This window comes from Stegodyphus dumicola, chromosome 2 (assembly GCF_044657685.1).
Source record: "Stegodyphus dumicola isolate Sdum_Otavi_A_Nest chromosome 2, ASM4465768v1".
NCBI lineage: Eukaryota > Metazoa > Arthropoda > Arachnida > Araneae > Eresidae > Stegodyphus > Stegodyphus dumicola.
Genome location: NC_140769.1, coordinates 202,119,760 through 202,146,773, shown reverse-complemented (window position 1 = coordinate 202,146,773; position 27,014 = coordinate 202,119,760). Strand labels below are relative to the sequence as shown.

At 30.9% G+C, this 27,014-nt stretch overlaps 1 protein-coding gene across 1 annotated transcript in view; it reads right to left on the bottom strand.

The window, feature by feature from the left end:
- Positions 1 to 27,014, bottom strand: part of LOC118201074 (RNA-binding protein Musashi homolog Rbp6-like) — a 560,394-nt gene that overhangs the window by 335,696 nt on the left and 197,684 nt on the right. Inside the window, exon 4 of the mRNA XM_085811638.1 lies at positions 2,140 to 2,224. Within this exon, the coding sequence (XP_085667764.1) occupies positions 2,140 to 2,224 (85 nt within the window). The remainder of the gene's footprint in view (positions 1 to 2,139; positions 2,225 to 27,014) is intronic.

Here is a 27,014-nt window from a genome sequence, read left to right as displayed (position 1 = left end):
AATGTTAATTTTGAGGTCTTTGATTATTTTTTGAAACAGCTATCATATTTTGTTATATCTTACATATATGTGTGGATGGGTATATGTACGTGTGCATGCATGTGTGTAATCTCTACAACTAATTGTATTTCAAGTTGTTTGAATGTAGCATTTTTTAAAGGATTCCCTTTCTGAGTGTATTTTTAAATGTATTTTAAAATCTATTCTAATCGACGTATCAGATAATATTGATATTTTTTTTCATCTTTATTGTTATAGTACGCTCATATTTATTGTTTAAATTCTCATATGTATTATCTGAATCAGTTTTTCTCATGATCAGTCTTTCCTTTTCCTCTTTCTTCTAGAAGAATATTTGTACGATAACTAGTACCTTGACAGAAAATAAAAAGAATTATTATAGGTTTTTGGAAGATTTCTTTTCCCTTGATGAAGAGGGACCTATACCTGTCTGCCCTCAAAATCGATAGTTTTTGACTAAACCTATGCCAAACATAAGGTTGTTGCTTTGTTGATTTTATATTATCTTCTTATGTTATCTTCTTATGTTATCTTCTTATGTTAACTATGATTATATTAATTCTTTATGTTGCCTATTAAGCACGACAACTTAGCTTTACAGTCACGTAATAGCGCACGGGAATTCATTATTGAATCAAAGTAGGAAGTCACATAATAAGTCCAAAAGAGTCCAACATTTCGTTTAGTGGAAGTTTTAGCAATAATTGCTAAATTTGTGCCGTAACAGCGATGTGGTATCTCATGAGACAGATAATTTGATATCTCATCACACTATAAAAACCATCATTCAAGTATTATATAAAATAATTAACTAGGTTGTCAATTCGCTTATTTTCAAGGTAGGAACTATGGAAATACACATAATGTAGAAGATATATGGCAAAAGGTAAATTTCAGTAATATCAATCAAGTTAAAATAGTATATATTTTTTTAGTAGTTTTAATTCTGCTTAACCAGGTGAAGGATCTATCATTATTTTTAACTAATAGTTAATTTTGAGTTAAAGTACTTTTATGTCGCTCTCTTTTCACACACACACTTTTCACGGCAGAATGTAAATAAGCGAAGGTTTTGCAAGTTGATTTTATAGCATGTTCTGTCTGCATGAAGCCACATTGTTACGGTGACTTAATAGCGATTTGATTCTGTGGCGTTGAGTGCTTCAGCTATAAGGTTTGTCTCACCGGTTTTCTACAAGCCAAAGAGTGCTTCGTTGTTGAGTGCTTCGAGAGTTGAGTGCTTCAGCTATAAGGTTTCTCACCGGTTTCTTGCGCGTTACCTTATGCTATGCCTATACCTTATGCTATACCTTATGATTTTACTACATTTCAGTTTAGTTCAACATTTGTTATTTAAGTTAAGCCAGAAGTGTTCGCTTCTTTAAACCCAAGCCGGGTCATTTTTATTTCTTTGTGTTCAAATAAAAGAGTTAAAAGGGTCCTGTATATCCATCTTCTGACTTTGTTTTGTATCATAAGATTCAAAGATAATTTTTCTAGAGTCTTTTTTATAGCTCGTTTGTGTATGCTTTCAAAGAATACAGCAATATTTTATTTTACCATAAGTCAAAGATGTCTATTAGTTTATTTAAAAGATTAAATATTCATTCGTAGAAAAACCGTAAGTTTCTGTATGTTACACAGAAATAATTTAGATTTTTAACAGTTCTAAAATACTGGTGAGAAGATTTCAAAATCTTATATATATGCACGTACGAGAAAGTATTTTATACAATAAAGAAAATTAGATTTCGTTTCTAAGTTTGCACAGTTGTTCGTATATTACAATTAAACATTCTTTATCATCATAAAAAGAGTTTCGCATCGATTCTTAAATCCCTATCGACTTCTGGCATCTGTTAAGTGTTGATCTGATATTTAGATCTTATAACATCATAAATTCTTACTTTTGATATACTTTTACATTTTTCTTTTTCTAGTCGTAAGATAGAGCTGAAATTTAACTTTCATAAACTTGGTCCTTTATGTATTAGTATATATTGTAAACTTTAATACGTTTTGGAAGAAATGCATCAAATTCGCCTTTATGGCTTTGCAAATATAATGTATATATATATATAGTCGTATGTGAACTGAATGAAGAGGAGGAAAACCTACCTTTTTACCATCGAGTTCGTGAGGCCCATTTGCTAGCACTTTATCTACACTGTCAGGGTCTGCAAACGTCACGAAACCGAAACCCCTGAAAAAAGAAGGAAAATGAGATGAAATACAATTACACAGCATTCACGTACCTTCACACGCAAAGCAAAATCGACATTCTTTTCTACTTTCTTTGAATCTGACTAGATGTTGCCATGAAACAATTCATAGAGAAGATTGTCTTGAATTAAGTAACATAGTTCGGAACAAGGTGCATTGTATGAAATATTTTATTTTTGCATCAAAATTTAAATTTGGTTGACGTTTATTATTCAGCTGAAATTTCCCGGTTTTGATAAATCTGTGAATGTTTCTATAAATCTCTGAATCAGCTGTCTCTGCTTTACTTAACCAAGTCACGTAAGTACTGCTAAGTATTGCAACACAGAAAATATTTCATTTCCTATTTTAGTACTCTAGAATTCAGTATTATAAACCTGTAGAAACTGAATAATACAATTTCATCATAGAATATTCTGCGTTTCGTTTGCTGGTAGTTTAACACCAAATTTCATTAAATTAAAAAAATATTTAATCTAAAAATTTTAGAAATTTCAGATTAGATTCGAACACGTATCTTTTAGTGAACTCAAAACGTATAATAGAAGATTTTCAAAATATTAAAAAAATGTGTTACCATTTTAATAAAATAAAAAACTACGTATACAAGATATAAAATTTTTTTTAGTTGATAATACAAAATATTTCACAAATGATGAGTTTTAGGAAAAAGTTACACATTATTTAATTTTGATTATTTAGAGATTAATTCGAAAGTGAATAATAAAGTGGTATTATGGATGTTTCATTTTGAGAAAGTTTTCGGAATCATTTGAATGTCAATACATTTTTAAAAGATAAACATTTATATTATATTTGCAATTGTTAATTCTCGCAATAAATAAATTCTGTATGAATAATGTTTTTAGTTTCGCGAAAAATTTCACAGATATCTAACAGATAATAGTGACAACAGAATGCCATCTATTCCACAGGCAACGAAAATCAGAAATGCAGAAACATAATATCACATAATTCAACTGGATTACTTTAATAAAGATTAGTAATGGTAAATTATGCCTCAATAATCACCTCGTTGCATCAGTAACTAAATAATGACCACTTTGTGATTAGAATCGCAGTTTGTAGATGGGCATAAAAAGAATTCCAGATAATATTTTCTTTCTCTCAATATTGTTTTCTGAAGAAAGCATTTTCGCAAATCATAGTGAAGTAAATCGGCATAATGTGAATTACTGGTTTGGTTTATCTGTCTAAGGAGAAGGATGCCTTCGTGGAGAACTTTGTAAGAGAAATTGACTCGTATACAAGTTACACATGCCGAAAACCACGATAACGCCCATGGCGCCAGCTCGTTCACCTGGAATTGAAACCAGGTCGAAACTACCAGTGTTTAGCGATATTACCGCACCCCCGCCGTGAATGACTGGACTGTTCATTATTTACACTGGCTAAAAGAAGAATAAAATAACTGACTTTAATTGTTATTTTTATATGATTGTTTAATAAAGTTGAAAAAGGATTTGCGTAGATTATAATATAAATTCAATAAATTCAAGCTAAAAATCCTTTTTTAATATTATTAATTATCAAAATAAGCAAAAAATGCCTTTACTTTAGAGATTTCAGCTGCCTATTTTACCAGTTTTTGAACAAGCTTTTCCTTTACTTCCTCGTTTCCCACCTACGATTCCGCACTAGAATGAGTTTTAAAGATTGCGTTTTATGTTAAATGAGGTAGAAACCAGTATTTAAGTTGAAGTCTCGGTTGTCTCACTAGAAGAGTCTGGAACAGCATTAGGACAGAGTGTTCTGCCGTCGAGCCACGTTGTTGCTAAATGCCTAATCTTATTATGATTCGGCCCTATTGTTATGCGCCTGCTAGTATTCTTCGGTAATCTTAAATAAGAGCTAAATGTTTTAATTTAAAATTTAAAATGTTAAGATCTTAGTTAACTCTCTTAGTTATTTCTGTGTAGTTAGGCTCGTTTTAGTTTATTTAGTATTTAGATTAGTTTCTTATTTTATATCTTGAGTTAAAGCCCAAGTGGAGGCTTATTGTAAGCCCTAGAAGGGGAACTGGAATAAAAGGTATATTTAACCTTTTTTGGACTCTTACTAAATAGAACTATGCGATAAGTCGCTACACAGTTCTTCGATATTCTAGTGCTCAATAACTTCCAATTTAGCTAGGGCAATTACGAGCTCATTTTAATGACAATATATGTTGTATCAGAGACTTTTTTTCATTGTCAGTACTCTAGCGTTCAAAATCGATTTGTATAATATTACAAATATATTAATTATTAATATAATTAATAAATATTACTTATTTCCCAAGTTTTATTCTGCACTTAGAATTTCATTCAAGTGCTACGTAAATTTAGAGCAATCTGCAGTGTTATTAAAACTATATATTCGCTTCATAAAAATTAAAAATTATCGTCCAAACTTAAAAAGAAAGTAATTAGTAGTTCAACACTATTCTAATTCGGATCTTTTCTCGATTTCCATGTATTGGATATTGGAGAAATGCTAATTAAGTGCTCTTTTTGATGTTATTCATATTTCCAATTTCAAATCATCAAAGCTGAAGGCAAAAGTTTTCATAATTCTTTTTCAAGTAGTGCATGAACAAATCACAAATCGGCCAATTTGGGAGATGCAAACGTGCTTTGGAAATTATTTTTGCAACGGAGAATGACAGCACTCGCCTTGAACGATAATTAATTATACGTAGGAAGAGTTGAGAAAGAATATTTTTAAATTTCTGGACTCCTTTTCTGCAACAATTGGTTAGAATACCTGCGGAAGACGGTTTACAATATCTTGAAAATATTTTGCTAAAAATAATTTTGGTAACGCAAGCTCAGTAAATAGTTTAGGAAATATAATTAGTTAGAAAGTTCGTATCTCTGAAGCCACACGAAAGTGTCTATTGTAACACTGTAAGCAGATTATTTCAACATTTATTTTAAACAAGATGAAACATTTTATCACTATCATCGGATTCTTATGGCTTGTAGTTGATGAAATTCTGCCGAAAGGATGATTGGCCTAAGTACTGAATGCATTTTGCGTGAACTTGTCAACAGACGATGTCTATTGCGAACGCATCAAATAAATTTATGGTACACACATGGCAACACTAAACGAATTAAAAATATCTATTTAAAGAAATTGCGCTCAAATCTCTACATATAGTAAAAGAAAGAGCATGTGTGTCTTCTGTTCGTACTGCGCTTAAGCTAATAGATCCGGGGCTACGAAATTTGGTAAATAGGAGCATCTAGACAAGAGCCAGTGCACCTAGAAGCGATTTTTTCAAAATTCGAATCAGATTTCTTAAAATTTTATCTTTTCGATTTTATCGCATTATTTTGAATAGTTTCATTCTTTTAGATATGTGGTTTCGGCAACAGTTTTTCATTCAATTGTATACTGGAATGCTGACTGTTTAACATCAACACTGTTGCCACTTGGAAAACTGAGGGGTATAATTCTGTGCAGTTTTCTAATTTAATGTTTCTTTTGGATACTGGACCTTTGTTGAGAGAAGGCAAAGGGAAGTTGGTTAATTTATTCATTATGATAATTAATATTTGTATTGAGGGATATTGCTTATTCCATTGTAATTTTGTTATACGTATGTAATACTTTTTTTTAATTTGTGAAGTTTTTTTTATGAAGTTGTTCTGCAAGGTAAAATTCTGCGCAGTTTTTAAATTTAACATTTGGTATTCCCTCCAAGCATTTATTCGGTACATTAAGAAGTCAGACGAAGGGTGGCAGCGTAGCTGCTAGTACAAAATAAAAGCATTCGTAATGTTTACATTTCCAGTAATCAAACAAATCAGCTTAAACTAAAATAGAATATTTATTGGCTCGGATATGCTTGCACTAAACTTTTGCTATTTGTATCTGCCTTTTTATTTCGGTTTCAGAAATTTAGATACATTTTAATATACAGCATACGTACAACAAACTTGCTGAATTTCTTATAAAACGACCATCGTTTTCCAAACGGCAGACTCGCGCAAAAGAATGTTGAATTCAAAGCACTTTGCAGAAAAGATGCAGAAATTTGAACTTCTTGGAAAAAGATATGAAATAAAGGTCAGGATAGGACATATTGAATACAAGTAAAAATACTGTTTTCTGTTATTCGACAATTAGAAGTAAGTTTACGTTTTGTTCAATAATTTTATTTTCTAATATATTTTCGGTTTGTTTAGCTAATTAGGGCTCGATTTGGAATTTTATGTGCAATTAATTTATGGAAATCTCTTAAGAAAAGTTTTAATTTTCTTAGTATTAAAAGTTAAATGTTCACATAATCAGGGACGAGCCATTCTTTGAGTTTTGTTTAAATGACAATTTGATTTAAAAGTCTCAATCTTTTACTCATTAATTTTTAATTTTTTCATATTATGCCTTGGTGCAAAATTTAGTGCCAAATTTACGGAGAAATTCAAAATTTTATCTTAGCGGATTTTTTGCAGTTTTCGCAAAGCATAATTTACTTGACGAACTTCTTAATTTATAGCAACCTATTTTCCTTTACTTTTTTTCATTGTAGACGAGAGGGGAAAAAGTCATCGTTCATACATTCAAATAATTTCAACAAAGTGCGTATTATCGTTTGGCGTTACTATCGCTCAAAACACCATACCCAAAAATTATGATAAAAAAACGGATGCCAAATTTCAAAACGCTCTAATATGTTATAAGGTATTTCTCCCGCCTTCTTAGCATGCCTTCGTGGTGTAGTGGTCAGCACGCTCGACGCGTAGTGGACAGGTCTGTGGTTCGAGTCCCGGCGAGGGTAATGCTCATTATGGCCTTATTTTTGTTGAAAAAAAAAAAGATGCCAAATTTCAAAACACTCCACTATGTCAATTCATGTATACCTTAAAAAATTTTGAATAAAAAAATCTAATTTTTTGCAGGTGTGCCTAGAAATACATCTTTTTTAAGATTATATTAACAATTTTATAGGTTATAATAAAATTGTTTTTCGAAAAATTTATAAAAAATATTTTAAAATAAATCATAAAAATGTGCCATTTATATTTGGATTAAGCTTAAATTTCGAATTCTGGAAGAAGAAAATCAAATAAGTTGAATAATAAAAGAGATATTAATAAATATACTTCATATTCAATTAACATTGAGGAGCTAAAATATTGAGAGCTAATTTTTCAAAAACTACTAGTCAGTTTGGCATAATGTGAGTCGTAGAATCGAAATATGAAAAAAAACTGGCATGTCATTTCAGAAAAAGTCCAATTTTGTGTCAAAATACCTATATTAAAACAATGCAATACATATCCTAAGTAACACTTTCGAGACATGAAAAACGCAATTTGAATTTTGTCAATCTGCCCAGTAGAACGGGAGATATAGAACTGTTCCATTTTTTCCCGCAGTGTACATTCAATAGAATGCAAACAAAATTTACCTTCGGCTGTGGGGAACAAGAATTTTTTCAAATCTCGAACTATTATGTTGAAACTACTTTGTTATCCAACTGGAATACTTTTCACTGTAAATGTTGCTTCTTTGCATACGGACTAGAAAAGCCAAAACACCAACCACACAGGACATAACAGACCTGTGCGTTCGATCTGTCATAAATTTATGAAAATAGTACACAATTAAAACGATTTCGCCTTTTAACACAACACATATTATGTAGATGATAAGCACGTTAATATCAAATACGGAATTAGGGAAAAAAACTTTTACATATTTAGCATTTACATTTAGGATTTACATACATTAGCATTTTTGAGGGAGAACAGCTAAAAGTCTCTATTATGAAGAAATAAAAATGTATTCATCTAATTCTGCTAATCAAAGAAAAAGATCCAGAGAATCACTTCCACAAAAAAGTTTTTCTTTAAAACAAACGATAATTTGATGTTTTTATCAAGTTTTATGTATGGGCTGTTGTTCCTTGTTATTTCCTGAACTTAAAAATATAGAATGCGATAAAAATTAAGACATTTCCTAAAGTAAATAATTATTATAATATTAATATTTTGCAGGTATTTTTACCGCAGAAAAATCTTAAAAATTAGACTCAACGGAATCAGATTTTTCCATTGAAGAGTACAGTTTATTTCATATGTGATAAATCTTTGCCCACATTTCAAATTTCTTAAAATGTTCGATACAAGGGTTTGAATTTAAATTAAAGAAAATATCTGATCTCCTTCTCCTAATCAGGAAAATTTGCTAGGTTCATTTGCTAGAAATTTTTTTTTATATCTGCTTGTTTAAACTAAATATTACGAAAACATAAATGTATCCACAGTAACAAGCTAGGTATAATTTAACTGAAATGTATGAATTTTATATTAAAATTAGAAAACACAAAATTTAAAAGATTAACTTATAAATAAATTTGTAATACCCTTAAAATTTAAGGAATATTTAGAAAATACTTAACAGTTGCAAACATAATATATATTGTTATCATAAAGTCATAGAGAAATTAATATATTAGTAGTATAAATATTAGGGCAACAAATATAAATAGGATGCTAAAATTCTTTCCTGCATTCTCTCTTCTCTTTTGTTTAATTAAACCTCACAAAATATAACTATTTTAAAATTATAGTTCTTTATATTTTCCCCAAAAAAAACTATATTCTGCTTTTTGCAAATAAACGGGAGCATGAAAATTTTCAATAAAATATTCTCCTCTAACCTAATTAAAAAGAGATTATAATTTTCATTTATTAAATAATTAATTATTAAGGTACTTTCATTTTATAAATAAAGCAAATTTAAATAACACATCAAAACCTGTAATAATACAATACTTAGTTGCGATATATTTCTTAAAGATTTTAACGGCAAGATAAATTTTTAATCTTCGAAAATAAGCGCCACAATTTCATTTTTACTTTCACAAAAAAATTCCTTAGTTTTAAAAACTGAAAAATAAAAAAAAAGATTTTCTAAATAAATTTGCTATCATGAATGTATTTCATATTCCGAAAGAGCCACATTTAAACTTTTTATTTGATTACAATATGGAACATTATTAAATATTTTAAATTTTTATTCTACTTCTGGTTTATGCATGACTTCGTTCTTTCTATCTGATTAAATTCCTCATATCTGTACTTCTATTAATTTTTATTAAACGTTAATAAAAATATTACATAGTAGGAGACACTCAATTTCATCTGCTAATTTATTCGCCGTTATTCTGTAATCCAAAGCGTAGAAGAAAATTCAGTAAACATGCCAAGGTTAAGTGATTTTTATACATATTAAAATTAAATGTGCTTCGCAGTCAGTATCTTTAAAATTTGTTTGGTTTAAAATGAAGTAAATGTAAATTAAAAAAACAATGATCTTGTTTTCACCATAAATTTTAATTAAATGCACTTTTTTTATCAAATAATAAATAACTGTCATGAATAATATTTTACGCTAATTTCAGTTAAAGTAAGGTTATCAAGAAATACAAATTGTGTTAAGTAATTAATTATGGGTTATCTAATCATTATACTGCATTAAAATATAGATTTTTACATTTAACATTTATTGTGTTCTACAGGGGGTCTTATGTTAATCTAGCACCATATACGTTAGCGACTGAGAATAGTATTTTATAATATTACATGTAATTTATTCTTTGGGATACCAACTAACATTTTATTACACATGTACTGATATAACCTTGTGTCCACTTTCTCGAGGGCGTGCTCTATTAGTCTAAGTGGTATCATGTAGGATAGCAATCGAAAGATCTGTAGTTTGAATCCCGGTAAAGGTGCAGTCTCCTATTTTAAACAACTAAATATATTCCAAAACTTTACATTTTATTAATTCATTCAGGAGTCTTTATATTATATAAGACAGAAAATTTGACCGAAGCATAATATGAACATTTTTATCGTTCCTGTTCGGAACATTTAGACATACTAATATAAGGCAACTAAATAAAAACACAGAATAAGATAAAGTGAATTAAAAGCCTCTACTTAGTAAAACGCTAGCATTAATTCAAATGTTTTACAGATATAGTAATTATTCACTTATATTGCATGAATAGAGAGTGATTTCGAAATTAAAATAATCAAGGAAATAATCGACCTGAACAGAGAAAAGCCACATATGCAATAAAAATGCTTCATCGAGTAGTGTACTAGATTTTTCATAATTTAAGGTAGGTAAACATTGCTTACTGAATGCTAATTGATCTGAAATTAATAACAAACATTATTTCTTTTCTATACATTTTTGGTCCATATTTAAATTTTAACTTGGTGTGCAAGAACCTTACTTGATATTTGAATAAAAACGAAATAATCAGGATTATTCTTTTTAAGTGTATTTTTGTATATTCATTTCATATTCTTTCACAACAATCGTTGCGTACATATATTATTGTAAATTTACGTTTTAAGCATTTATAAAATGTTCTTTCTTTATTGTTTTAATACAACTTGTTTAATAATTTTATGTTGTATTTTTGCTTAATCAAATTTGCGGCCACTTATTTTGTTTGTAAGTGCTTATTTCTTATTGTATTTGAACTTTATATAAATAGCTCACCTGGAACCAGAAATGAGAGCAAAAGCCATTATTATTAACCGTGCGACAAAAATTGATTTCTTTTACAATGTTTGTTTTATGACTGTTACCACAAGGTATGCTTCACAAAGGAAAAAAAGTTCTGTATCACCCGTACTGGGCCGGTTGAGGGAACATAATTTGCGTTTTTCTTGTATCGGAAACGCGACATAGGATACATATTAGATTTATATACAGCATTGTTCTAACATAAGCATTCTGTCAAAAACATTTTTCTTAAATGACATAACGATTTTTTCCTTATTTCTGTTCTATGATTCACATTATGTTTAAATATTAAATTTTCTAAAATTTGATCAGAAACTTATACCGAGAAATTCAAAAATTTAGCTTAAACCACTTTTATAGTTTACGCCAAGAATTTGCACTTGGTGAAATTCTTAATTTATGGTAACCTACTTTCCTTTGCCTTTCATTGTGCAAAAGGGGGGGGAGTTCATCGTTCATTCTTTCAAATAATTTCCTTCATATTTTATTTTTAATCGTAATTGTTAATTTAAAATCCGTAAATCACATGTGTCGTTATCATTGCTTAAAATATATATGCCAAATTTGAAAATGCGCCAATATGTAAATTCATATATACCGTAGGAAATTCGGTACTTTTCCGTTTTGCCGGCGCAGGCAATAGATGCAGGCCAATAATGGTACAACCGATGCCAAACGGAATATCCTCGCTGGTAATCTTTTACTCCTCATTTTCAAAACAAGTCGCAGCCATTTCTTATCAGATTTATTGTTTCTTTCAATACTGGCGGGCACACCAACGGCCGAGCGGCAAAGTCTCTGAACACGGGTAGTTCTGTCTGAGGTTCGAATTCCGCGAACGGGCTGGCTGTATGGGCGTTTTCGTGGTTTTTCCCATGTGTAACTTGTATACGAGCCAGTTTCCGTTGGACCGTCGTCCACAAAGGCATCCCTTCCCTTAGGAAGATAGCCTTCGAGGCTTTGCCATAATTACACACATACACACTCTTTCAATACTGGCATACAATTACATAGGAATTTTACCAGAAAGTTCAATTTTATGCCCTAAGGCCATTCGCCGGTGGTAATTAAGTCAACTAGGATGCAATCACACCGCTCACCTGATAGCGAAAATATAGAAAAGGCAAAGTCAAGGGTTAAATTTATCAGTTCTAATGAGAATACACTAATGAAGTAAAGCACTACTGTTTTACATAATTTCTGAGTAAGCTATTCGTACGAATTGCAATAATTCTTGAATTTAAACTTGTATTCAAATTAAGATTTTACTTAAAATTAATGTATACAATTACTGAGAGAATTAGATTTTTGAAGCATAGTTTACGTGAAATGAGATCACTTTGGGTCGCGTGATACGAACCGGCGAATCAAAATGCTGTATCATGAAAGCATAGTAAATTCTTAAATTAGTGTCTTTTTACAAATTTATTGTCTTTATTTATGGGCTTTTTACAAAATTTTAAACATTAAAATGTTTATACCTTAAAAATAAAAAACTCTTAGAACTAATATTTTTCAACATTTTTTATGTGTATACTGTGTGTTGTCGCCAATAAAGTCTGCTTGGCGAGATTTGCGCCGGTGAAACAGAAAAGTACAGGAAATTCTAAATAAAAAAAAAACTCAAATTTTTTGCAGACATAGTTAGAATATATCTACTTTAATACGACGGTAAAACCTTTATAGATTATAATTCAAAAATGTTTCCGAAATATAGAATTTACTAAAAAATACAAATTTAAAAGACAAGTCAGAAAATATCAACGAATTTTTATTTGGATTGATTCTGTTCGAACTATAAGATAAAGCACTCAAGTAAGTTTAATAAAAATAAAAATAAATATTAATAAATGTGTACGAAATTCAATTAATGCTGAGAAGTTAAATTTTTAGAGCTAATATTCTAGAAACTGCTGGTATGATTTTTACAAAACTTGGCGAATTTTGAAATTTGACATATTTATTATAAGCGATAATAACGTCATATGTGGTTTACGCACTTTATTAAAATTTTTTCAAAGAATAAACGATGCACGTTTTTTCCCTCTCGGGCACAATGAAAGGGTAAGAAAAATAAGTTAGCATTAATTAGAATTCCGTTAAGTGAATTACTCCTGGCGCAAACTGAAAAAGGTAAACCAGATAAGTTTTTAAATTTCTCGTTAGGTTTCGCACCAAATTTGACAAAATTTAATATTTAGGCATAATTTCAGTCGTAGAATCGAAACATGCAAAACTATTTGTATGTCATTTCAGAAAATATACGTCTTTGTGTCGAAATATCTATCTTGGAACAATGCTATGTATAAATTTTATGCATATTCTAAGTCGCGTTTAGAGACAAGAAAAACACACTTTTGTCAACTGGCCCAGTAGATTGGGAAATGTAGAACGGTCTCCTTCTGTGTGTGCGGACTGTATATTGTTTCGAGGACTTCCAAAAGCATTGGAGCAAATGTATGTGCTCCGATGAATGATAATTCAAAGATGTTTAGGTAATAGCTACTCTTTATATCTCAAACAGTGTGCGTTTTGTACGTAGTAAAACTGTTAATTTTATTTTTAATTTCAAGAAAAAATAAACCTTATAAGATATTTCTCTCGCCTTCCCAGCATACCTTCGTGATGTAATGGTTCTGCACGCTGGGCCTGTATCCAGAGGTCCGTGGTTCGATTACCGGCGAAGGCGATTGCTCATTTTTCATCTCTCCGGCTTTTCCAAAATTACCTAATGTCTCTACAAACTTAACATTAGTTGAACAGAAATAGTTTATGCCTTTATGTAATAAAAGTTAAATCAAAATACTTTTTGTGCCTTACACGCAAAAAGTATTTTGATTTAACTTTTATTACAGCAAACTTGGAATTTTTTTTTATGTGCTGTAGAGTTTTCCTTAATCTAGTAAACTTTAATTAGTGGAAATCCCCCTGAAGCAAATTATCACTATGTCTAGTCTATGCCTGAAAGTAACAACATCATGAAGCTGGCTCAATAACTTCACCAGCGTAAAACATTTAAATGCCAGCTGGGATAACACAAAACCGAATAATTACAAAATATCAAAGCTGGCAGGAACTAACAAAGCGTGCACGAGAAGGCCAGAAACACGCTCTGTCTTACAATCCACAAAAAACTCGGTTTAAATGCTATCTAACTAATTTGCAATCTGGTGAGGAAACGAAGAGGAGAAATTATAGTAAACACTAAAATTATAAATAACTGTTAATTTAAATAATAGTAACCGTAGAGCGTTTTATTTTAAGGTCTTCCTAAATAAAAATTTGCTTTGTTGTTCCAGTTTAATTTAAACGGAAACTGTGTTTTTAGACAATGTAAATTTCATTCTTTTTTTAGTGAAACAAATCATACTTTTTTTTAAAATTTAATGCTTCTCAGTATTATAATTTTTATTGATATAATGCATGATATACAAATAATAAAAATACAGTAACGTGCATTATAATGAATACCTATTTAGGCCCGCAGAAAAAAATATGATGTTTGAAATATTTCTATTCGTTGTGGTCTTATCTATCTAACCCAGCTATTCGCAATTCTAGTGCACTTATTATTTTTAAAAATATTTCATTTCTTTTCAGTTACGAGGCATTGGTTTGAGAAAAAGGAATTCTCAGAATGAGATTATTTCAAAACTCTTCGCATTTACTATAACTTACCTCTGTCTCAGAATTTCTGTTTCGTTAAATGACACTATTGATCTGCGATCGCGTTTTCTTTGAAAGTAAAATCTAAAATAAATAGAAGATGAATACTTGGGCTTAATGGAGTAAAAATGAGAAAGTTGTTACAGATGAAAAATAGACACCCAGAGACATACTCTCAGATCGATATAGTTAAAAAACAGTTATTTACAAAACATTACATCTCCACTGGGATTAGGAAATGATTTACCGTAAAGAATACAGAAATAAAAATCTGTTAAGCTCCTTTTTTAACTTGCGACTGCCTAATGATTTGGAAAGGGAAGTTCAAAATTTTGTTGATTTTTACTTCTTGAAAAAGAAAACCCGTCGTTTGATATGATAGAAGGAAGAATATCTTCTTTTTTAAGAGAAGTGATTAAAAAATATTTTCTACAGTCATTAAGATTTTGTGGATGATGCATGTGAAGTACATATCAATATTAATCGATAGAAACGTTCTTTAGTTTTTTTCACCTTCTAACGTTTACTTTAGGTGATGCTGCAGCAAAATGCTTTTAATTCTTAAACAGTCAATATGTAGAATCTGAAATTTGGGTAAAAATGTTGGAATGCAGAATCTGGAATTAGTTTTTTCTTGGTAAAAAGTTGTTTCTTGACTTCTAAACTAATGCAGAATCTGGCTTAGCAACATGCGAGCGAGTAGAGAATTTTTTCTAAAGGAAAATATTTTTTTAAGTTTCTATCTTATGAAAACGTACGGAACACAAAAGATTCGAGAGTAAGTAACTTAAATAACAAATACGTGATTTTATCTAATCATTTTAAAATTAAGCTCTCTATTCTGTATATCGGGTTGCCAAGAAAGTTCAGAGTTTTAGTATGAAACTATACAGTCATTAGGAGCTTCTGATTAGGCGTGAAAATTCAGCAACCGGGACTGTAGCCTGGACCTCTCGAGTACGCGCCTAGTGTGCTACCTTTACACCACGAAGGCATGCTAGAAGGAGGGAGAAAATACCTTATAAAATAAAACTCAGTTTATTTTTACAAAAAAAAAAAAAAAAAACTTTAATCGGTCAAATATCTTTTATTCGGCCACCCAGACGGTATAGTGGTTGGGAGAGCAGACTGCGATATCGAAGGGGCCGGGTTCGATTCTCGGAGCAGGCATGGATGTAAATTGTCTGTCCCAGCATAGGAGGTAACGGTGGCCGCCTAAGGTGCCTCCACAATAAAATCGCCACCACTTCTGGCCTTAGGAGTAGCCAATGCCATTGTAGACAAGTGCCCGCCATTGGAAAAAATATCTTCTTTTACGTTCGATGACCTTTTGCCACCTTTCCATTAAATTCATGATTCTGCACTCATAGCTTTTCTAGTCTTTACCAGAAAAAATCTCAAGCAAGTGTGATTTGAGGTCATCATTATTACTGAAACTTTTATCATTTAAGAAGTTTTGTGACCTTCAAAGTAAATTAGAATCCAATGCTGCTAAATGGGAGATGCGAAATAACTTGCCCGGCAAGCTCTAGCAATTTTGTAAGTGTTGCTAAAACGTGAGAGGCCTCTCAATGTCGTGGTTGAACACGTTTCCTTTCCGATTTGCCGATTCTGGACTTTTTGCTGGGATTGCTTGCTCCAGTTTCATGAGTTGCTGGCATTAAATATCTGAGTTCATCTTTTGATTGCTTGGAAGCAGCTCAAAATACACAATTTTGCTATCGCACTTCACAGCATGGTCCTTTTCTGATGCAAATTAGATTTGGAAATGATTTGTGCTGATTCATATGATTGAACTGTGTTTAATTTCGATTGATGTTGTAGACGATCTATTTCTTATCACCAGTGGTAATTCGTTTAAAAAGAGCCGAGTGCATAGCGTTTGAAATGCGTATCGCAAATATTGATGCGTTGTTTTAAGTAAATTTCATTCAATTCATGCGGAAATATTGAGCTTCTTAACACGTCCAAGACATCTTACATGATTTCCAATTGTTGTTATGTGATACGTTTAACGTTTTTGCAATGTCTCGTTACATGAATATTCGATTGAGTTACATGAATATTCGATTCAATTATATCTTTCATTTTGTCATCTTCAACTTCAGAAAGTCGACCAAAACGTTGGTCATCTTAAAGCGAAAAACCTCCAAAGGAAACTTAAACCAGCTTTAACACATGTATTCTGTTAAGCATTCAGCATCATAAACTTCTAATGTCTGTTTGTGAGTGTCAACCGCTTTATTGTCTTTATCAAAATAAAAAAGTAAAATATGTCGAAAGTGTTTATTTGTGCATCCCATGTTAAAAGTGTCCGTAAACTAACAATTTTTAACCAAGTACACAGAATTTGTTTCTATAGCAAACTAAAAGTGTCAGATAGAGAATCGTAAACGAAAAAATTTATATCATTGACATAATAACAACAAAATGAACATAACGGCAAGTAATTTGGGCAAACCAAATTACTTTCTTGCTAACTCAATAGAAATAGAGATTCAAGAAGATTATACCATTAACTATTTTTATCGTTACTTGGAGAGCCATAATTGCAGCTTTTGAAATTATCGAAGTAAGGTGGTGTTTCAGATTTTACAATAATTTTGGTCACGGGTAATATTTTAATGAAATATAACATATGAAGATATTTACAAGAATTCTGTACAAAATCGTTTAATTAATGAGCAAGTAGTTCATTATGATCTCTGTTTATGTCACGATCCCTGATTAAATAAATAAATAAATATGCATCTTTGCAATAAGCAAAGCTAGCATCTTCTAAAACCATTTTCATAATAATATATTTTGAATAAGTTTTCAGTAAAATTTAAAGTGAAATATATCAGATCTGAATGCTATATGATAACTGGATCTGGTTAGGTTAGAAAGTCAAAAATGGGTTTTAAATACATGTTTCCATATTCATGTTTATTTAATGTTAAAGTTTATATGCGTTTCATAAATTAACATATGAAACTTATTTTTATATGTGATATTTACAACACTTGTGTAGGGTCTCCGTAAAGAATTAATGCTATCTGGGATATCTTTGATTGTACAACGAGAAACATATTCTGTTTAACTAATTAGACTATTGTAAAAAATTTCTAATTTAACCTTCCTTCTTAGAGGGTATGCAGAAAATTCAAAATTTTATGTATTTTAATTAAAAGGTTTATAACTATTTCTATACGAAAGGTTATCTTATTTCAACTAAACTCTGAGTCTTTGATCAACCGCTCAAAAGATATGTAATTGTACATTTTTTAAATATGATGAATAAATTTAATATCTTTCGTAAATGTATAAAAAGCAATATCTAGATCCTCTGTAAGATTTTGTTGCAACTCCAATAAGTTAGATATGAATAGTTATTCGCTCTTTATACAAGATAAACAGTCTCTGATCCACGTATATATTCGGAGTACGGCTACTGGAAGTGCAAATATCTCCAAGTTACCACAGGCACACTCCGCACAAGAAAACAATTAAGACAGTTCTATATCTCGCGTTCTACTGGGACAATTGGCGAAATTTAACTTGCGTTTTTCATATCTCGAAAGCGCAACTTAGGATATATATTAGATTTATATATAGTTTATATATATTGTTCTGACATATTTAGACTCGCAATCTAACTTTTTCTAAATGACATAATGATTTTTTTTTCATATTTCAATACTACGACCCACATTATGCAAAAGTGCCAAGTTTTGTAAAACTCGCCTGAGTAGCTTATACAAAAAATCTGATATGTACACCGCATAACTTCCTTGTACGGAATATTAAATTATACGAAACTTTTCTTGCATTTCATTTAAACGTATTGGATTGAACTAAATCTGCTTCGACGATTGCGCATAAATCACAATAGAATAAATGCACTCTTTGAAATTCACTGTATTTGTTTACCATAGCGACACTCTGGCGCTAGGTTAACAGCGTTATATTCCTTTCATATTATAACTCAGAATACGCAAAATTTATATCATTTGAAGAATTATCTAATCGTTGCCAAATGTTCTATTCAAATATTATAATACATCTAGAACGATGTATAAAATAAATTAAGCAAACAAAACAAAAATGAAACAGTTTTTCAAAGACGATTGAGTATTTCTCATTCAATTAATTCAGTTCTCACATTGCGACAAGGCAAAAATACAAAAAAACTCAAAATATCTATATTAAAAATTACGAAGTAAATCTTAAACACTTATTTCCTCGAAAAAATTCCAGAAAGGATTAAGCATGATTTAATTCTCAATAATAAATGAAGACATCATAAAATATCTTTGTTGTTGCAAATCTTAGTCCCTCTAGATTGGCAACAAATCTACTATTCTGCTGTTTCAAATATAAACAAATATGACCGCCATGTTATTAAAAAATTAGGCTTAACCGCACTTAAATAGCTTTTAAATTGTTGATAATTCTACAAATATTGCTTGCAGATTTACTAAATGTATAAAAACCTTAACCGGAAGATAAGAACAACATAATTCAAAGCAATAAGTGTAAAGAAATTGAGATGACTGAGCCGGGGAACAGAGTGGATATATATATATATACGTTATATATATATATACGTTTGGTGCGGCCGATTGCAACCAAAATACAAGGTGCACATCTACATGTTATAGCAGTCCTATAGACAAAATTTCAACATTCTGAGGCTAATTGTTTTTGAGTTATGCGAGATAAATACGTACCTACGTACGCACGTACGTACAGACGCCACGAAAAATTCTCTTTAGAATTCTTTTTAAAGCAGTTTTATAATGTTTTTGGAGAAAAAGAGTTTATTATTCTGTCCTTACCTACAGATGTTACGCAAAAACATCATTAAATTGCATTCGATAGCGGTCAAAATGGATATTTTCGTTGAAATATGCTGCCTGAAACTTTTCGCGATTACAATACTTCCTTTTTACTTCGTACAAGGAAATAATTAGCTCTCAAAATTCTAGCTGCTCAGTGTTAACTGTATTTAGTATATATTTATTAATTTTCTTTTTTTTATTAAACATACTTAATTTCTTCTTTTATATTTCGAAAATTAGTTCCGTCCAAACATAATTCTAATATATTTTCTGATTTATTTTTAAAATTTGTAATTTTTAGTATTTTTTGTAAAATTTTCGAAAAATATTTGAATTGTAACTTTTAAAATTTTTAAGATCATCTTAATGTAGATGTATTTCTAGGCATACCTGTAAATCATTAGATATTTTATTCAAAATTTTCCAAGATATACATGAATCTATTTATTAGCGCATTCTGAAAATTTGACATAATTGTTACAAGCGATACTAACGCCACATGTGGTTTACTCATTTTGTTAAAATTATTTTACTATTTTGAACCAAGTCATTTCAGTTGGTATTTTATTTGAACTAGACAACTGAAGACAAATGCCGAATTTTTCAAAACTCAGTCTTAAGCAGAAACGTTGGAGCCATTTCCTAGCTTCGTCTCTCCAGTGGATAAAATAAATTTAACTAAGAGTAGCAAAACTATCTATGTTCGAATTTGGATCAGAATATAAGTTTTTCCAGTGTCACTGGATTAAAGTAAGAGGGACTGAGTCTTATTATTGTCTTATTGTATTATTATTAATATCATTATAATTTGGCAGGGATACAACCCTCTGTAAACAACAAATGAAAGATTGAATTCGGTAAGATTCGCATAGCAAGAAGCATCGTTTGTAGCATCATATAGGTGAAATCTTTCATCCTTAACTAGAAGCTATATTAATTCGGATTCTGGTTTCCTTACTTAAAGGAGAAACCAAACGGATTGCACTAGATTGTGCTAGATTTTTGCATAACTAGAAATATATTACTAGATTTTTGCAGAGAAATTAGCAATTGGAAACTTCCCCATATTCTAATATGTTAGTTATCATGATTTAATGATGAAAGATTAAGCTAGATGGCCACCTCTCCAAAAGAGATGGTATTAGAAATATTCTACTAAAACCTCATGCAAATTCACATTTACCAAGTCTAATAAGTCTACTATTTACTCATAATAATGCTATTTACTCATAATAATACTTCTATAGCACTAATCATAGAAAATTACTCTTAATTTATTTTTCATCTGGTTTGATTGTTATACTGCCAAAAATTCTTGCAACTGATCTCAAGACACCAAAGTATTTTTCGATATTTTTGCCACTTTTTCTTAAATCAGATTTTTGATGGACCTGTACGAAACACTGTAACTGAGATCTGTGCTTTGGTTTTTATCTGAAGGTAATCAAGCCTTGATATTGTTTTACAAAAATAAGTAACTTATTAAGTGAAATTAATGAATTTTATTTTCTTCGCGGTGTTACATTTTAATTGGATAAGTAAACAAATTTCCTAATTAATTAAACTACTATCTCATTATAGTTAATTAACGCACCATAATAAGCCCCTATTAAATTAAATTAAATTAAGTAGCAAACATTTTTCGTAACGCTTAAGTTTTGGCGAGTGGTAAAATGCCATGAATCGGCTATGTGCATTGGTGCACGAAAGGTACTTTAGTGGTCTAGTGTTGCAACAGCTTACCAAAGACTTATTCTAAATTATTTTCATTCAGTTCATCTGCGACGTTCGCAGATTACGAATGTTATTTTTGCAGGATGCGATTTCATATAGTAAATGAAAAGAATATACCTCTTTCTAGAAGGTAAAAAACATCAATGTACTTTGTAACTTCAAAAATTAGTTGCTAATGAAAACCAAAATTACCGAAGAATAAAGTTGTCAAAAGGTAGAAAATATTGCTGAAAATTTTCTACAATTACCGTAAGATTATTGTCTAATTGTAATATTATTAATATCATTATCAATACAATTACACGGTCTAGAACGGTTAGTCTAGACGGTATAATTACCTTAAATTACTTGAAACACGTGTTTCTAATTTAAATAAATTTAGCCACGAGAACGTGCAGCTGCTATTAATCAGCAAAACACTGCAATCGAAGCTTGAGACATGTCAAAATATTTTAACATGTCTCAGAATTAAACAATGCGACGCAAACTTCACTAAACCTTTACTATTTTGATTTATCAAATGTAGGGTAAGGTTGCATAAATCGCAACCTCTGAGAAATATAGCAATAAATCGCAGGATCTACGAAACAAATAGAAATTATGTGAGGCAATAATATCTTAATAAAGGCAATACAATCTTAATAAAGTCGCGCTTTAAAAGGGGAAGTACACAAAGTATTTCTCCTGCCTTCTTAGCATGCCTTCGTGGTATAGTGGTCAGCACGCTCGACGTTTATTCGAGAGGTCTGTGTTTCAAGTCCCGGCGAGGGCATTGCTCATTTTTTATCTCTTCTGCTTCCAGAAAAACCCTAATGTCTCTACAAATGTAGTATATAAAGTATATGCTATCACCAATACAGTCAGCGCACGAGGTTTTAAATGGCAGAAGAATTATTTTAATACTCCGAAGATTATAAGTGTTCGCCATCAGCTCTATATTCCAACAATCTTCAATATAGATTAAAGAGATTGATGTCAGTATCATTAAGGAAGACGTACGAGAAAATCTCCAATGATAGTGAGAAGGTTGTTAGAAAGAAAATTTCTAAAAGCATTTATAATGTGTAAACATTGGTCAAATATATTATCAGGTTCATGCCTATACACATTTTCCTCTGTTAACCTAGAGGATCATCAAAATACTACATCTCGAAATATATGCTCACTTTCGTTATTCACCCCACTTGGCATCTAGAAAGATCAACTATGTTCTAAATTGGCGGAAGGGGACTTTTTAGAAATCAGTTTTTCACAAATATTGAATTCAGTAATCTTTGGTAAGTGTTCTGAAGTTCCAACAGATGCAACTGGATGGAAAAAGAATTTTTCAAAACTGCATGAGCATTACTTTTACTATGTATATACAAGGTGGGCCTTATTACGTATACAAGGCTGATTGTTCACAGTGAGAGAAACATGCATACATTCATGTAGCTTCATTATTTAATTCCTTTAAATGTAATGCAGGGCGATAATATTTGGTGGCAACAATTTAAAAAGTGATATGCCGTTTATACTTGACATATCCAAAATACCTTTACGAGACACATTTCCCTTCTGGGTAAGACTCCTTTGGGCTAATAATGCAAAAATAAATAAAAATTTCTAATAAAGTAGCTTTGGCAGCAATGGAAGCAAATTTTCATTAAATAAGGCATCAGTAAACTTATGAAGAAAATTAAAATCGTTATTATTAGAAACCTGAAATAAGTCGAGCATAAAGTTATTCACAAGAAAATAAAAGGTCGTATGTTTTGGAATCAAAATATAAAACTCTAATGTTCAGTGCCCCGGAGAGAGAAGTTTTTAAGCTTACAGAACATAACTTTGAAATATTCTGGTGACCAAAATGTTCAAAATTTTTACGTTAATTCTCCTGAGACAAAACTGCAAAAAGAAACATGCATATATGCTAATATTTATTTAAAATATTTCATATTATATTTTATTCTTGTACAACAACTACTTAATATTTTTGCAAGGAGTTGTTGTCAAATATCTATAAAACGCTGACTGTTTATTTATATTTATCTTATTAATGGCAATGCAATCCCTTAACGTCGCTTAAAGTTTCATTTTAAAAAACTTCTGTAAGATTAATACTCACTCCTCAAAATTAGCATTTTTTACGCTGATCCTGTCATAAGCATACGATACACTCAGCATAAATTTCCATGCATTAGAAATTTCTAGAACAGAGTCTTAAAAAAAGAAATAAAAATAAAAATTAATGTTTTGCTGAAAAAGACAGAACAAAAATCGCGCCAAGGTGCAAGCAACAACAAAAGGAAAGTTTCCTTTCTCGCGTATCCACGCACAAAAACGAGGTCTTGCGAGACCCGAGTGATGCATGTCCGTTGTCATGCCTTATAATGATGACGTCGGGTCCCGAGGTAGAACAAGAGCTGTTTGGCATTCCAGAGGCTTGATTGATTATGTGAGTGGAACAGCCGAAGGGGTAGAGCGGGTGGGAGGTAGGGGTGGGTGAAAGGGATGGTCTTCTTCTGCGACGGATGCCAAATGCACTAATCAGCAAATTGGTTTTCCCAAAAACAAATGACTTCGACTGCAACTCCATTGCTACTAATCTCTTGAACAGAATCGAATGGAACGTCATCTGAACACTGATTGGAAGTTCAGAATATAGACGGACAGAGTATTTCCAGTTTATCATCACAGTCGTGTTAAATTTCTTAAATATTCTAAGTTATATATTAATAGTTAATAAATTTACAATTTGGTAATGGATGATGGTTTTGACATTTCGTATCTCTTAATCTCTTTCTTCAAACACATTAAAAGTTTAAGAAACCTTTTAGAGTTAACATTATTATTGAACACAGTAATAATAGTTTATTAACATCATTAACTGCGATTTAGAACAATGTTAATACGATTCTAAATCTGTTTATATGCACCAAAGGTGTAAGGAATGGAGAATGTGTATTTTGTATTCTATTATACACATATAAACTGTCATTTAAATTGTTAACCCATTATTTTATGTTAATTTACTTTTCTTTCAGCCTCGTTTTCATTTCCCTGCCAGAATGTAAATTTCCAGCGCGCGTTGTATTCAGATTAGGTAGGAAGAACAAATTATTTAAAGGAAGGTTTTCGAGGGTGAAACCAGAGCGTGTTCCGCCTGCTTGAAAGCCATGTTGCTAACTATTATTCTCTAGCGATCAGTATCCTGAGGCATTAAAGTTTTATTACCACTAGGCTTGTATGATCTGATACCATATTCATTAATTTTCATTCCTCTAAATTGCAGGTTCTCAAACTAGTAATTGTCTTTGTAATTTTTCTGTTTGCATCAATTTCACATATCTGATAAGTCTTTCTTAACAGATTTCTCTTTGAATCTATATCTGGCAATTGTATTAACATCTTCAAGAACGACGGTGATTGAGTTGTTGAGATTTCTTGTCTTTCTAGCCAGTTGCATGAAGTTAGATTAACCTAAATAAAACAAGATAAATAATAAAGAGTTTTAATCTTTATTAACTACTGTGTCGAAATCGCTACAGCTAATGCTGCTTAAAAATTTTCTCTGCTTCTATTGCATAACGTTCAGTTGAAATGAGATTTATATAATCGCCGTGTGACACCGGATTACGCAATCTTTGCTCAACTGAATTTTGTCGCTGTTAATTTAATTTCAGGTCGTTAACAAAACTGTGCATTGTTATCATTGTTAATGTTAAATTTGTTGCGGTGGTTATTTATCGTTAGCGTTATTGGTTTGTTATGCTAATGCTAAATTTGTTACCCTGTCACACATTTTGGGAAACGGGTTGATGTTCACAATTAACTGGCTTTAATAAATTTTCCGCAAAACGTTTCTCCAGTTCTGAAGATTAAAGTGCTAGAATCTAAGTAAATTTTAAACTCATGAGGACGCAAACTTTTATAAACATAATCCTGTTTATGCATTTGAAGTTATGTTTATTTGCACAATCTACATAGCTTAATTTCTTTTGCAAACTTTTTAGAAGTTATTTTAAGCTGACATACAGCTAACAGTATTTTTAGAAATTTGAGAATAATATATGTTTGCTAAATTTACAAGGAATATGCTTTTTACTAAAGGTGACTTGTGGCAAATCTTCCATAAGACTGCAGAGACTTTTGGCTCTATCTAAGATAAAAACAGAAATGTAATAAGGGTGTGAAAGACTCTTTAATTAAAAATAAGAAATTTGAATAGAAGGCACAGCCGGTGCTGACAAATCAGCAAGCAACTCTGGCGAAAACGCGAAATATAATTTAAAATTTAAAACTAAATCTAAGTATCATTTAGCCAAAGGCTACGCAAAGTTATTTAACTGAGACAGTTGACTCTTAAGCTTCCACAAGATTGAAAGTTCTATCAACAAGAATAAAGCAACGCCGAAGGCAAGAACTCTTAACTTAGAACAGAAAACTAGTAACGTGGCCTTCAGCAGGCAGAACACGTATCATCGAAACGATCTCAAACTCCCAGTTAAAAGTACACGGAGTTAATTTGCATTCTTTCAGGAAAGAGGAAAGATAGAAGTGGCAGGTTCATAACATAAAATAACTGGTTAATTGACATAAATAAACTTCACAAATATTTCATAAATAATATATTCATTTTGCACAGATACATATTTTAAAAATAATGATACTTCATTTCATAGATACAGTACATGAATTGTATTTTTTTCATCGATTATACAAGATTATTCAGAATTCAACGACACATTTAAAAAGTTTGTAAGAATTATTGATGCAAAACTTACTAAGCTAAAACGAGGTAAATTCATCAAAATATGTTTTACATATTTCGCAAATGCTCTACCTTTGCTGATACGGAGACCATTTACCATAACACGTTTCTTTCCACACTCATGCCAATATATCACAACTAAACAGGGGCTCAGCATCCATGGTACAATTGTGAAGCTTCTGGAAAATAACGGAAAACGAAGGCACAAAAACAGTATTCTTGCCAATCCACAGAATGCCCCATAGAAATGTCCCAAGAAATTGTGCCATAGAATTAAATCCGAAATTCATGGTGGCCATTGCGTTAATGCATCATCTTCTCCTGAAGATGTATCCTATCCAGCTTAATGGCACATTTTGACTGAAACGCTCTTACAAATGGTCTCAGTCTTTATGACAAATTATGACTGAGAGATATGACTGAAAGATATCTCGTAAGTAGTCTCAATACTATTCTCTGTGGTGAAAAGCTAGACAACGCTCTTCTTAAAAGAGGCAATCATCACTGTTTTCCTACAACTGCAACATCAGGCGGCTTTACAGTGTCTCTAAGTAAATCGTACTAATACTGCGTAGATGTAACTTGCAATAGTCAAGGAAGCATATTGCGCGTTTGTTAACTATGTAAAACATTTAATTGTTTTTCAGTGTTCTAAAGATTTGTTATTTATTAGTCGAATAGTTTCTTTGCTATAATTTTTTAAAATGTTTCAGAGACTTATTAATAAATCTTGGATAATTTCTCAAATAACACCTATTTGTTTTCCAAGCATGTAACAAAAATATTAATAATCATTTCATTCTTCTCTATTTATACTAATATATCATATATATACACTACAGTAATATGTTTTATTTCACTCAAAACATCTTATTTTAGTTACTAGAACTTGGAACGTGGAATTAAATTATTTAAATTAAAGGAAGAATACAGTTGTATTTTCGATAATATTAGGCAATTAATTTGGATCAATTCTGCCATAGCTGAAAATATTCAATATATTAACTGAATTATTCTGTCATTGTACTAGATTAAACTATTATATCAATAATGAATTCACCTGCTTGCAAATAATAGAACCAAAGAAATCTGTGTATACAAATAGTAACTATTAAAAGATATCTGAAAATCAACAAAGGTGGCACTCGTTAGGCAAGCTTCTTCAAAAAAAAATTTCCAAACAAGCCCTTTTTGATCTCATCTTTGGGAAATACGGTGCATTTTTGCAA